This window comes from Malus domestica, chromosome 09 (assembly GCF_042453785.1).
Source record: "Malus domestica chromosome 09, GDT2T_hap1".
NCBI classification, from domain to species: domain Eukaryota; kingdom Viridiplantae; phylum Streptophyta; class Magnoliopsida; order Rosales; family Rosaceae; genus Malus; species Malus domestica.
Genome location: NC_091669.1, coordinates 12140704 through 12156240, shown reverse-complemented (window position 1 = coordinate 12156240; position 15537 = coordinate 12140704). Strand labels below are relative to the sequence as shown.

Sequence of the window (15537 nt, the reverse complement as noted above, 5' to 3'; positions counted from 1 at the left end):
TGTGTGGTCACGATTAAGCCACGTCAACATTTTATATTGTTTTTTTATAAAAATAATAAAATAAAAAGAAATAGTAATATAAAATGTTGACGTGACTTAACCGTAACTACACAAATAGAAAGACACGAGAAGAACACCGAAATGGAAAGACAGAAAATCCAAGTCCCATAAAGAGTTGTGCTAGGAAAGATTTCACAGCTTTTCCAATAATAATAAAAAGATTTCACAACTTTATCGGTAGGTGGTGCAACTCAAACTCAAACTACAAGAATTTTTTTTATAGGATTGATTGACTTGAGCAACTTTTTAAATAGAATTATTGTGAAATCGAATCCTACTAAAATATGTAAGGTCACATTTTTGTGAAAAAGTTCCCTACGAATTACTGGTCGGACAACTCTCTTCAACACGTGGCACTGGTGGCTCCATACTGGAAGGAAACAACCAGCGATAGAGCACTTATTTATGTGAATGAGAAATATTAGGACTTAAATATGTATAAAAGCATATGGTAGGGTAAGCTTTTGTTTGCATGTCATGCAGGTGGGATTTTGTTCAAGATAGAAAAACTTTATATCATGACACGGATTGCTTATCAGAAAGCATAAAAAACTTGGGCATGTTGGATGGACAAATTGTTGATATTGAGAAAACCAAAATATTCTTCTAAAGTATTTCACTGAGTCATTGGAAGTAAGTTTAAATCCGTTAAGCATTAGTCCCACATATTGATAACTTTTGAGCTATACAAGGAGAAAACCCTCCCTTCTATCAAAAGGGTATTAGGTCCTTTTGTTTATGGGAATAGAATTTAGAATCTCTTCAATATTAAACAATAATTGTCGGGTCGATATACATGTCTAAAGTAATGCACTACTCACCATTGTTACATTATTCATTGTGCATGAACGATGTGACAGTCTATCATTTACCTAGGCTCACTTTTGAACCTCATTTATTTATAACAAATAAGATTTTAAGGGTGCGTTTGTTGCACCGGACTATCTCAAACTGGACTAGCTTCAGGGACTAAGCTGGACTGGCTTAGACTAGACTAAGCTGGACTAACTTAGTGAAACGTTTGGTGCAGTGTCGGACTAAAAAGAAGGATAATAGCAAACTACAATATTATATTTTTTAATTCATATCTAATAATATTATATTAATTAATTCTACTTTTTTTATTCTAATAAAACTCTCCCTCTCTCTGTGGAAGCCTCATCCTTTTCTCCCTCTTTATCTCCCTCGTTCTCTCCGTCCCACTCTCTCCTTCCTGCCCTCTTTTTTTCCGATTAATTGCCAAATTTTTTTCTGCAAAACGAAGAATCGAGCTTGGTTTTTCAGGTTTTTGTTCGGTGCAAGATTACAACTGGAGAGAGCTTTCCAAGTCCGTGGATTCAATCGGAGCCGCAAGCCTGTGGAGCGGCGGAACCAGCCTGCAACAATGCCTGGCAAGCTGTCCAGCAACGAGTCGGGGTTTGTGGAGTCGGGGAAGTGAGAGAAGGCGATGGCTTGGATTTCTTGGATTCGTTTCCGTCAAACCCAAAATTGCAGATTTAGAGATCTTCTGAGATGAAGAAGAGGGAGGAGGAGAGAGAGAGAGTCAGAGAAAGGGACCGCAAGTTGTCGTTCAAGCCTGGGGTGAAGCGAAGCAACATGAGGTGAAGAGAAGAACAGAAGCGGGACTACAAATCCCCTCGTTTTTGGTGGCTCTCGCTAAGCCCACCTAGCGAAGGATTTAGTCGGCACGAGTCCGGCTTAATCCCATTAAACACAATCCCAATTTACACCAAACACAGGACTACTGATTCTAGCTTAGTAGTCCAGTCCAGTGAAACTTAAGCCGGCCAAACAAACGTGCCCTAAGAGATGTAAATATGATCATTCATCATTTTATGAATAAAGTTGGTATGAAAACTTGTAGCTTGCCGGATTCTTTTTGTGAAGATTTTGAAAATCTGTGAATTATATCCGTTCATTGTACATCATGCAATCAGAAATTATTTTAAATATTTTTATTTAAAATTAAATACAAACAGTAACTGATAAAAACTGACCGTATAATGTATAATGAATGAACACGATTTACAGATTCCCAAGATTATCACCAAAAAAATCCGGAGAAGATTCTGTTGGCTAGTAAAAACGAAGAATGATTCTCTTCCCTCCTATTTTCATCCTCTTCCCCCCTTCCTCTCACATATTGTTTTTTGTCTTATTGTCTCTATAAAAAAAAATCAATATAAGATATTAACATGGCTAAACTATAACCATTCAAATAGAAGGGAAATGAACGGAAGAAAGATTAGGAAGGTATAGAACCCACCTCCCGTAAAAGCATACCCAAAAAGAAAACACCCAACATATGTGATTGTGGAAAAACCGAAAAAAAGTTCTTAGTGACATGTCGAAGCTAGTGCTGTTGCTTAACGTGACAGGGCTGTCACAGCTGAGGAAAGACGGCCGCCCATCTACACATGGCAATGGAGCCCGCCGTAGACTGGACTGCAGCCACTGGTGCCTCCCTGGAGTTCTTGACACTTGGAACAAACTACTGTACACTGAGTTCATTCGAAATTCCTATAAACTCTCATATTACATGAAACTGTTTTACCGTCATGTGACATCTCGGTCTCATAATATATTATCATGTAAAGAAAAACTTATACATGATAATACAGTATTGGATAAAAGATACCACGTGATAAGAAATCTGTTTCATGTAAGTTAGGCAATACGAATTGAATTATCTAAATGACAATACAAGTAGATTATAATATCTGACAAACAAATATCATACCAATCAACTTCCATATACGTTCAAGAATGTAGTTTTCTTTTCTAATCATGTAAAGTTAAACAAATTATTGGAGAATGAAAAAATACAAAATCTTGAATTTTTCTCTATATTAGGTTTTCCTTCTATCCCTATTTGATTTTCTTTTTTGTGTCCTCTCTAAATAAGTTTCAATCTAATCCGTCTTTTTCGAGATAGTTTCGTTATTGACAAAGAGAGATTTTAAACCACTTTATCTACGGAAAAAAAATCGAATTTTGATGCAAGAATGCTAGCATGCTGCTCATTAGCAAGTGTCGAATCAACTCTTAAAAAGAAAATTCTAAACTCATAGACTATAATTAACAGAGTTGGAGTTTGAAAACTACGTACGGACCTAATCAAGTTAATTAAAGCAATTTATTTTCTCTCACTTAAGTTTGAATTTCCTGTTTAGTAGTTTAGATTATATTGTAAATCTCTTTGAACAAAGGAGTTTCATAAAAAATACCAGCAATCGACTCCTCTTCTGCTTGTTCACTTCGAATAATGCAAAAATTCAACAATTCTATGCGAATTCCTTTTTTTTTTTCCCTTCATGTTTTTACTGGGACAACTTATTTTTTCCCTAAAAAAACGATTATTTTTAATAAATGAATGTATCATAAAGAGTTGTGCTATGAAAGATTTCACAGCTTTTCCAATAATAATAAAAAAAAAGATTTCACAGCTTTATCTGTAGGTGGTGCAACTCAAACTCAAACTACGAGAATTTTTTTTTAGAATTGATTGACTCGAGCAACTCTTTAAATAGAATTATTGTGAAATCGAATCCTACTAAAATATGTAAGGTCATATTTTTGTGAAAAAGTTCCTTACGAATTACTGGTCGGACAACTCTCTTCAACACGTGGCACTGGTGGCTCCATACTGGAAGGAAACAACCGTGAGATATGATCTTGCTTTTAGTGGTTTAAATCGTATAACTTCAGCGATAGAGCGCTTATTTATGTGAATGAGAAATATTAGGACTTAAATATGTATAAAAGCATATGGTAGGGTAAGCTTTTGTTGGCATGTCATGCAGGTGGGATTTTGTTCAAGATAGAAAAACTTTATATCATGACGTGGATCGTCTTGTTGCTTATTTTTTTTTTTTGACATCAGGCATTAAATTTAGGGGAGGGGGGAATCGAACTTGGGTGAGGTAGGAGTTTCCTTGGCCCTAGTGCCACTGCAGCTAGGCCTTGTCCTCATCGTCTTGTTGCTTATTAGAAAGCGTTAAAAATTTGGACACATTGAATGGACAAATTGTTGATACTGAGAAAACTAAAGTATTCTTACAAAGTATTTCACTGAGTCATTAAAAGTAAGTTTAAATCCGTTAAACATTAGTCCCACATATTGATAACTTTTGAGCTATACAAGGAGAAAACCCTCCCATCTATCAAAAGGGTATTAGGTCCTTTTGTTTATGAAATTGGAATTTAGATTCTCCTTCAAAATTAAACAATAATTGTTGGGTCGATATATATGTCAAAAGTAATGCACTACTCACCAATATTACATTATTCATTGTGCATGATCGATGTGACAGTCTATCATTTATCTAGACTCGCTTTTGAACCTTATTTATTTGAGTAAACTATCGATTTACCTCTTAAACTTTCATCTAGTTTTCGATTCCCCCTTGAACTTTTCGATTGGAAAATTAAGGACTCAAACTAATTTTTTTTAGCCAATTTGCCTCCTACCGTTAGTTTTTCAAACATTCCATCTATATTTATGTTAAGTGAGACCATGTTCACAACATGTGAAGGTAGTTAAGTCATTTCACTCTTAAAAATGATTAAAAAACTGGAAAAAAAATTTAAGAAAAAAAAAACATTCCCTCTATTTTTTCCCTCTAATTCCTATCCTCAATTTTATTCTTCACTTATTCTTATGCATGAGAAATGACATATGGTATTCAAAAGTATCTAAGTTAGTCTTTTTCTTGAAGCATGTATTGCCATTTTTATTTTCTTTAACAAATTAATAATTTGACAAATGTTCATGGTGTTATTGTCTCCAAAGCAGTGCATTAATATAAGCATGTTACGTGTTGTGCTTCATTTTAGAGACATTAAGACTTTACTAGTAGAAGAGTTAGAATAGTTATAAAAATAGTTTCTAGCAGTTAACATGTCCATCATCTAGTAAAAACTACAATAAGTCAAAGAAAAAAAAACTACTCCAATCACTAGCATCAAAACTCCAAAGATCGGCTAACTGCACTAATCCTAACTATTCCTCCAATTTTCTAGCAATAGTATCCAACACAAAAAAAAAAAGTATATCATACCCACGCAGTTCCACAAAGCTTTGCTTGCCTCCTCAAAGTACAATGTTTTCAAATAATAAATTAATTACTATAAAAGAGAAGAAAGTGCACAACTCAACCTAGAATCAAATGATGGATATTTCAACTGCATTCTTGCACATTTAACACCATGAGCATTTATCAAATTATTAATTTGTTAGAGAAAATAAAAATGGTAGTACATGCTTCAAGAAAAAGACCAACTTAGATACTTTTAAAGATAATAACATCGTATGTCATTTCTCATGCATAGGAATGAGTGAAAAATAAAATTAAGGATAGGAATTAGAGGCAAAAAATAGAGGGAAAGTTTTTTTTTTTAATTTATTTTCAGTTTTTTAATCATTTTTAAGAGTAAAATGACTAACTACCCTCACATGTTGTACACATGGTCTCACTTAACAGAAATATGGATGAAATGTTTGAAAAACTAACGGTAGGGGGCAAATTGGCTAAAAAAATTAGTTTGAGTCCTTAATTTTCCAATCGAAAAGTTCAGGGGAGAAATCGAAAGCTAGGTGAAAGTTTAGGGGGCAAATTGACAGTTTACTCTATTTATTTATAACAAATAAGATGTTAATGTTGAGAGTTGTCCTACATCGGTAAGGGACAAGGTTTGCTATGTGCTTATATGATCTTGGGCTACTTCTCATATTGTCAATTGGTTTTATGGTGGAATCTCAATTTCATCATGGTATCAAAGCGGGTTGTCCTCGTGTGAAGCCAAACGGCCACACGCGCTGCACGTCACCTAGTTGTTGTCCACGTGTAGACTTGAAAATCCGTCACACATGCAGGAGTGTGTTGAGAGTTGTCCCACAGCCGCCCATCTACTTATGGCAATAGAGCCCGCCGTGGCATGAACTACAACCACTCGTGCCTCCCTGGAGTTCTTGACACTTGGAAAAAGCTGCTGTACACTATTCGAAATTCCTATAGACTCTTGCAAACATATTACATGAAACGGTTTCATCGTTATGTGACATTTCGGTCTCATAATATATTATTATGTAGAGGAAAACTTATACATGACAATGCAGTATTGGATAAGAGATACCATGTGATAAGAAATATGTTTCATGTAAGTTAGGCAATACGTATTGAATTATCTAGATGACAATACAAGTAGATTATAATATCTGACAAACAAATATCATACCAATCAACTTTCATATACGTTCAAGAATGTAGTTTTCTTTTCTAATCATGTAAAGTTAAACAAATTATTGGAGAATGAAAAAATACAAAATCTTGAATTTTTCTCTATAACGAAGTATTTATAAATGAACGAGATACAAGATTAACTTAAAAACAAGAAATAAAATAAGTCTTAATTAGACAATTAAACCTAAATCCAGAAAAGTAACCTAACCAAGGTATTATCTCCTCTCAAAAAAGATATTAAGAAATAATCCCATAAAAACAACAAAAAAGAGGAAATGGGCTGCGACTAACCAAACTATTACAGAAAAGCCAATTAGGCCCATTATACTCATATTGAATAAATATAATTGACACGCGCAACCGATAAAACTACAGCAAGTGGCGTGTTGGGCATATCGTTTCTCAGTAACGTTTTCAGAGGTCTCGGGTTCGAACTCTGGCAGCGCCTCTTTCTTCGGCTTCTCCTTTATTTTTTAAATTTTCAACCAGGTACGTACGTCTGTTTACTTTTTTAATTTCAGTCAGTAAATTCTGATTTTTATTTCTAAATTTCTAATTTTCTAAATTGTACGTGTAAAATTGAATAATCAATTGGGGATGATTCTGTTAAAATTAGGGTTTAATTGTTCCAGTGAAATTTTTCTGATCAAACAATCTCTTAACGATTTTTGAACAATTTTTAAATTATGGCGTTCTGCAATTTTGTAATTTCTCTCAGAGTGCGCCACTCCGCCGTTACGATCAATCAACACGATGAAATCCGCCAACGTCAAAACCCTAGATTTCACCAGGCAGCCCTTTATCGAGCCCGATACGCACCGTACGGTAAAGGAACTGAAATTTACCGTTATGTCCCCGGCGGAGATTATGAAACTGGCGGAAGTTCAAATCTACATTGGCGCGTATTACAACTCCGGTTGGAAACCCATCGAAGGCGGCTTACTGGACCCGCGGCTGGGCCCGGCGAGCAAGCGGTTAATCTGCGCCACTTGTGGCGGGAACCACGTCGAGTGCCCGGGGCATTTTGGGTATTTGGCCCTCGCACTCCCCGTCTACAACGTCGGGTATCTGGGCACGGTTGTGAACGTCCTGAAGTGCATCTGCAAGAATTGTTCTGGGTTTCTACTGAAGGACGAAATGCGGGTGGAGTATTTGAGGAAGATGAGGAATCTGAAGGATCCTATGAAAAAAATCGAACTGATGAAAATTGTGGTGAAGAAATGTACTGCATTGTGTGCCGGTAATCGGCGGGCGGAGTGCTGGAAATGCGGGTATGTGAACGGGACGGTGAAGAAGGCGGTTGGGATGATCGGTATTCTTCACGACCGTTCGAAATTTGAAGATGTGATGGATGAGTTGAGAAAAACAATGGCGGAGACTAAAGTCTCCGCAGCGGGGTTGAGCGTGGAAGCTATGTTAGACCCCGCAAAAGTTTTCACTTTGTTGAAAGAGATGAGTGATGAGGATTGTGAGGTGCTTTATTTGTCTACTAGGCCGGAGAATCTCTTGATAACCAACATTCTGGTGCCGCCTACTGTGATTCGCCCTTCGGTTTTGGTTGGGGGAGAAGTGAGCAACGAGAATGACATTACGGTGAGGTTGAAGCAGATCATTCAGTCGAATGCGCGCCTTACGCGCGATTTGTTTGATTTGAGGCTGGGGTATGCCCCCGGGGTTAAGCGGAGTTGGGATGAACTTCAGGTTGAGGTTGCGCAGTACATAAATAGTGAGGTTCGTGTGCCTTTCACAATGCAGGGTGGGAATCCGTTGAACGGTTTTGTGCAGCGGCTCAAGGGGAAGCAAGGGCGTTTTCGCGGGAATTTGTCTGCAAAACGTGTGGAATATACTGGAAGAAGTGTTATATCTCCTGACCCTAATCTGAAAATCAATGAGGTTGGAGTCCCCATTGAAATGGCTCAAATCTTAACGTACCCCGAACGGGTTACATGTCATAATATTGAGAAGTTGAGGAAGTGTGTGAGTAATGGACCTCATAAGTACCCCGGTGCCAGATCCTTACATCGTGATGGTGAAGAATTCTCCTTGGCGATTACGAGGATCAGTAAAAATCTGGCTGATGGACTCCAATACGGTGACATAGTTGGACGCCATCTACAAGACGGTGACATTCTTCTTTTCAACAGACAACCAAGCTTGCATAGGATGTCTTTCATGTCTCATCGGGCTAAGGTTATGCCTTGGAGGACGCTGAGGTTTAATGAATCTGTTTGCAATCCGTATAATGCTGATTTTGACGGCGATGAGATGAACATTCATGTCCCGCAAACAGAGGAGGCGCGGGCAGAGGCTGCTTTGTTGTTAGGGGTGGAAAACAATTTGTGCACACCCAAAAATGGGGAGATCTTGGTTGCTTCAACTCAGGATTTTCTGACATCCTCTTTCCTTATAACGAGGAAGGACACATTTTATGACCGTTCATCATTTTCACTCATGTGTTCATATATGGGAAGTGGCATGGATCCAGTTGATCTTCCAACACCTGCCGTGATTAAACCAGTAGAGCTGTGGACAGGAAAGCAATTGTTTAGTGTTCTCGTACGCCCAAATGCAAACGTGAGAGTCTATCTGAATCTAACTGTCACGGAGAAGTCCTACACCAGCACCAAGACCGAAGATGGGAGAGAAATTGAAGCAATGTGCCCGAATGATGGGTTTGTCTATTTTCGTAACAGTGTGCTCATAGCCGGGCAACTTGGGAAGGCTACATTGGGAAATGGCAACAAGAATGGACTTTACTCTGTTCTTCTCAGAGACTATAAACCTCACGCAGCTGCTGCTTGCATGAATCGCTTAGCTAAGTTAAGCGCACAATGGATTGGTAACCACGGATTCTCAATTGGGATAAGCGATGTTCAGCCAAGTGGCAATTTGCGTGAAGAGAAAGAGAAGATAATTAAAGAAGGCTATGAAAAATGTTATGGCCAGATAAAGTTGTTCAATGAAGGGCAGCTCCAACTTATACCGGGTTCTGATGCAGCACAGTCGCTTGAGTCGGGGATAACTAGTGTATTGAACAACATCAGAGATCAAACCGGAAAGTTGTGTATGCAAAAGCTGCATTGGAGAAATAGTCCCTTGATCATGTCCCAGTGTGGTTCTAAAGGATCTGCCATCAATATCAGCCAGATGGTTGCTTGTGTTGGCCAGCAATCGGTTGGTGGTTGTCGCGCCCCCAACGGGTTCATAGACCGAAGCCTTCCACACTTCCCTAGAGGTGTAAAAACCCCTGCCGCTAAAGGGTTTGTTGCTAGCTCATTTTACAGCGGCTTGAGTCCTACAGAGTTTTTCTTCCATACAATGGGAGGGCGAGAGGGGCTTGTGGATACAGCTGTGAAAACAGCTGACACTGGGTACCTGAGTCGTAGATTGACCAAAGTTATGGAGGATCTGTGTGTTCAGTATGATAAAACCGTGAGAAATGCGAGTGGATGTATACTTCAGTTCTGTTATGGAGATGATGGTATGGATCCTGCAGTGATGGAAGGAAAAGATGGAGCTCCGTTGGACTTGCCCCGGTTGTTTCTGAAAGCGAAAGCCACATGTCCTGCCGGCAAAAATGAGTACGTGTCTCCTGATCAAGTGTCTGAAATAGTGAGAAGAAGGCTTTCTGAACCAGATATGACTCCTGAGGCCGGGTGCTCTGCCGGTTTCAAAACTTCTTTGGAAGAATTTTTGGATGAGTATGTAGAATCATTCAGAAAAAAACATGAGATATTTATGTTTGATGATGATCAAATCCCTGCTTGGAAGGAGAAGATTGTGCAAAATATCGCGGGTGTTACTTCTACACAGTTGGAGGTTTTTCTTGATACTTGCATTTCACGTTACCATTCGAAGAAGATTGAAGGTGGAACAGCAATTGGAATAATCGGAGCTCAAAGTATTTGCGAGCCTGCGACGCAGATGACACTGAAAACTTTCCACTTTGCTGGAGTTGCAAGCATGAACATTACACTCGGAGTCCCCCGAATCAAGGAAATATTAGACGCGGTGAAGAACATCCACACGCCAATCATCACTGCGGCACTCGAATGTGATACTAACGAAAAATCTGCAAGGGTGGTAGCAGGGCGGATTGAGAGAACAAGTCTCGGGCAGATTGCTGAGAATATACAGATTGTGATGACTGCAAGATCAGCATCTATAGTGATCACGCTCGATATATCCATGATTCAAGATGCGCACTTGTCCGTGGATGCCAATGTGGTGAAAGAATCGATTTTACAAATTCGGGGAATCAAACTAAAGTCAGAAAATATCAAGGTTTTGGATGTCAGAAAATTGGAAGTTTTTCCTGCAGGGACTGACAGGAACAAACTTTATTTTCGCCTTCACAGCTTGAAGAACATGCTCCCATCAATCACAGTAAGGGGCATAAACACAGTCAAGCGTGTCGTGATTAACAACGAAAAAGAAGCGAAAACAAATCACAAGAAGTACAAGCTGTTCGCCGAAGGCAGAGGGCTTCTAGAAGTGCTGGGGACTGAAGGAGTAGACGGATGCAGAACCACAAGCAATGACGTTCTGGAAGTGCAGAGGACGCTTGGGATCGAAGCGGCGCGAGTCTGCATCATTGAGGAGATAAAGAGCACGATGAAACAACATGGGATGAACATAGACTGCCGGCACATGATCTGCGTGGGGGATGTGATGACATACATGGGGGAAGTGCTTGGGCTGACGCGATTCGGAGCGAAGAAAATGGAGAAGAGTGTGATTGCATTGGCGTCGTTCGAGCAGGTGGCGGATCATCTGTTCAATGGCTGTGTGAATGGGAGAGTTGACGCGGTTAGAGGAGTGAGTGAGTGCATAATTATGGGTGTGCCAATTCGGGTTGGGACTGGAATGTTCAACATTAGAGAGGGAGGATTTTCTGGTTCGGGAGCTCATGATTCAAATGTCGAACTGCACTATGGGCCAGGCTAGGTGGTTCCAATCACTTGAGTTGAAGAAAGAATGATGAATTTATGATTTTGTAGAACATCTCATTTCTGTTTTTGGGTAATTTGAATTTTCTTTCTGTGTTTTTTTTTTTTTTTTGTAGCTTACATGTTCGTTTGGTAACCAATTCATTTTCCTGTTTATAGTTTTCAATTTCTTTTATTGTTTTTTTAGTTTTTTGAAAGGGAAAATTAGAAGGCCCTACATAATTTCTATAGTTGTTAGATTAAGCATTCATCCCTTTTAAAGATTTGATTAAGGTGCTTCAATCAATTTCCACCTCAATAATTTTCTATTTATTTAATTTCCATGTCATTAATTTAAATGCATTTATATAGAGGTATAAGGTAGCTTATCAACTAATTGTCTATAATATAGGAATTTAATTTCCTCAATCCCCTTATGCGCATTAAATGACATTTTTTTAATAAAATAAAATAAAAAATTAATTAACTAATTCCTCATTTCCTTATTATTAGTATTTAAAGAAAATACTCTTTCTATTAAAATTGTATCAATAAAAAGTCTTCAATACATATTTTTTTTCATGTATAGATATATAAAAAATATACTTAAAACTTATGGTACATTTGAGAACAAAAGTATCGACTTTTGGTACGTTTAGATTTCAAATGTACCGAGAAACCAAATGTACCAAAAATTCAAATGTACCATAAAACCAAATGTACCCATTGTTATGTAACTTTTTTGGTACGTTTAGTTTTCAAATATTCTGAGAAACCAAATGTAACAAAATTTCAAATGTACCATAAAACCAAATGTGCCCATTGTCAAGTAATCATGTTGGTACGTTTAGATTCTCATTGTACCAAAAGACCAAATGAACAAAAAATCTCAAATGTACCACAAAACCAAATGTCTCTATTAGATAACCCTTTTGGTACATTTATATTCCAAATGTACCAAGAAATACAAAAAATCAAATCCACTATAAAACTAAATGTGTCCATATTATAGGTAACTAGACGTAGCTATATTATCAAACAAATCTTTACTATGTGTTGGGTCTTCTAAATAATAAAATTTGACAATTTTTTTTATAAATATTCTACTATATTCACAAAAAAAAAGTAAATATTATAACAAACAATTAAAAAAATGCATAGAGATGGATAATAAATGCATAAATATAGGGATAATAGGAAAAGAAAAAAAAAAGCAAACGAAATGCCCAGGAGATGGGTAATAAATGCATAAATATAGGGATAATAGAGATAATAGGAACTAAAATTAATAACCAAAATTTTAGGAAAATGTTTGATCAAATTTTCAAAAGGAGTGTATGTTTAGTCTAAAAAATTAAAAAACGAGGACCTATATCAAAATGCCCCTTTTTGAAACACACATTACGGTTAATTGTTGCATTCTCTTTTGGAGATGAACTTATCAGTTATTCACCAATTTGTTTACAACATATTGTTATCGTAAATATCATCAGTACAAAAAATTATTCAATTTAGTCATCTAAATGTATCTGTTAAAGTATCATTATCATAGCAAGCGTCAAGTTCATCGAATGTAATTATTACATGAACTTGAATTGAACATATCAATTATCAAGTCCTATGAATGTAATTATTAATGTAGTTATTAATGTAATATTGTACTATATAAGTGCAAAAGCACATATGATTCAATCAAGGCAATATATTTCAACGGTTCATCATAAGGGTGTGTTTTGGAAGTATTAGATTGTGTTTTGGAAGTATTAGATTGGAAATAGCGTTTGTATTTTTCGTTCTGAACTTTCAGAATTAGATTGTAATTTTTAAATTCAAATTTTTGGCATATTCAAACAAATTGGAATTAGAGTAATCTCGAAAATTTTGAAACAAAAATTTGAGATTCATACATTTAGTGAGCCTTTTTTTTTTCTTTTATGTTGAAATAATGTACATTTAGTGAGTTTTTGAATATCCTTTAATTTTTTCCATACATGCAATTCATTGTTCTTTCTTAATAAGTGGTATATATATGCTTATGTATAAATTCAATTCTTTTGGTGTATACTAGTATATTTATTCTTTTTTAATATATAACTAATGTTTAATATTAAAATAATGAACAAAATGTATCAAAACTAATATTAACCTACAAGTTGATTACAAAATATATAATTTGATAAATAACTATAAACAATCAAAATATTTTGGAAGTTTTTTTATCAGAATAAGTTCTCAACACTTCAAAAAAAATATTAGGATTGGAAATTCGAAGTTCTTGAAATCTCTAAATGCATTCCAATTCACGTTACAATTTTTGTAAAATATGCGGATTCGAAAATTCTATTGTCGGAATCAAAAATACTATTCAACCTTACATCCCTAGTTCATCATAATATGTCACTTAGTACTTATAATGTTGATTTATTTGATACATTTGAATGACTAAACGACAACCAATTTGATAAATATTTATGTGGATGATCTTCGAATGAAGATTAAGAGGAATTATTCAGATTATTAAAATTTCATAACAAAAATACGTTATTTGTGAAAAAAGAATGCAAGTATTATCCATTTATACCAGCTCGATTTCAACTTATTTGGTGTAAGTAAACTTGTCATATTCATTGCCACACAAATTTGCCTACCATGTGGATGCGCAGAGACAAGTAGCTTCATAGACTCATGGACTTGTCTCCTTGTAAAGAACTGTTGCATAATTAGTTAAGCGCATTCGTCTCGTATTTTAGGTTCTTTATATTTGATTCTCTTCTTGTCGTCGCATGTGTATATATAATCAGTGTTCTAAAAAACGTCTTAGGCGCCGCCTAGGCACTGGGCGCCTAGCAACCGAGGCATTTTTGGGCAAATCGCACGAAAAAATCGGGTTGGGCCTAGGCAGGCTAGGCGGTCTTAGGAGGTTTTTTATTTATTTATTTTTTATTAATTGCGTGTTTTTTTCTTTTTTGGTTTCATGGTGGTATACTTATGGAAATTGTGTATCTAATTTGCAAATGATGGATTCCAATACTTATGGAAATAGTGTACCTAATTTGCATTTTATCATTATTTTATTATCCATACAAGTATATATATTTTTTTAGGTGTTAATATGCACTTATTTACAAGATATACAAGAAATTTACCTAAATCCGCCTAGCCGCTTAGGCGCTATGCGCTAACCCGCCACCCGACTAGCGCCTAGCGTTTTTTAGAACCTTGATATAATATAATTGTATAACTAGAAGTCAAACTTAACATTCTGTAGTCAAATCACAAATCCAGCTGGCAACTAGTGTTGTCATATCACAATTAATATGAACTCTTGGCTTTGTTCTGAACTTGTATATGTATAGTTATACTGCACAAACCTTTGTGAACCAAAGGAGGAGGAGCCGCCTCCATTGACGCCCCCACACGGCGGCTACTTTGTCACGATGCACCGTCACAGGAGGAGCCACCTCCATTGACGTCCCCACACGGTGGCTACTTTGTCACGATGTCAGTCACAATATTAGAGATGCTTATTATCATCATGCATGCATGCTTTCAATACGTTGTCTATACCATACGGACAATGCTCGAATGGGACTTGTGGCCCATGTCGATGGTACCAATATTGGTCAGTCGAACACATGCGCGTGCCGGTGACTCAAGTTATTAGAAGTAAGAGTTATAATTATTTCATGCATGTGTGAGCGATATAATGATCAGTGTATAACTTTTTATACATAAATGACTGATGTTAACATAATTCTTCACGAAATACAATGGTTTATATACGAAAGTCGGGTCCTTATATTTTAGACTTTGCGGGTCGTAATCATAGTGCTTGTTTTCTAGGGTTAATGGTGATAGCTAACCTAGCTTAGAGGGCAATAACATGCAGTACCCTATTGACTTAAATAGGCATGTCTTGGTGCATGACTCAATTAATCATCCAAAAAATTAAAGGACAGAAGAACAAGGGCGGTCACCGTGGGATGGTGATAGATAAACATTTTACAATAGTACATACCAGGGTTGTCTCTGACATTTTAGACTATATGCGAACTTAATAAAAAGGTCCTCCTTATTTGAAAAAAATTATTTTTCTGAACAATTTATTCATGCAAAATTCAACAATAAATATTCAAGGAGTAATTAGGTTTTCATCCTTATTTTTACTATTCTATTGATTAAAACCTTATTACTTTTCAATTTTTGATCAAGGTCCTTTCTATTAATAATATCATTAATTATTTCAATAATAAAATATTTTTTATTTCTAAATATATTCATTTAATATTAAAAATGTTACAATTAGT

At 36.4% G+C, this 15537-nt stretch overlaps 1 protein-coding gene across 1 annotated transcript; it reads left to right on the top strand.

Annotated features, from left to right (window-relative positions):
• Window positions 1-6693: 6693 nt before the first annotated feature.
• Window positions 6694-11417, top strand: LOC103443311 (DNA-directed RNA polymerase III subunit 1-like). Its single transcript, XM_008382126.4, has 2 exons — window positions 6694-6791; window positions 7021-11417. The coding sequence occupies exon 2, from the start codon at window positions 7056-7058 to the stop codon at window positions 11247-11249; it is 4194 nt and encodes a 1397-aa protein (XP_008380348.3). The 5' UTR covers window positions 6694-6791; window positions 7021-7055; the 3' UTR covers window positions 11250-11417.
• Window positions 11418-15537: the final 4120 nt, after the last annotated feature.

Bases quoted from the DNA above. Each gene is read 5' to 3' on its own strand.
- LOC103443311 (XM_008382126.4), top strand. From the start codon at position 7,056: ATGAAATCCGCCAACGTCAAAACCCTAGATTTCACCAGGCAGCCCTTT.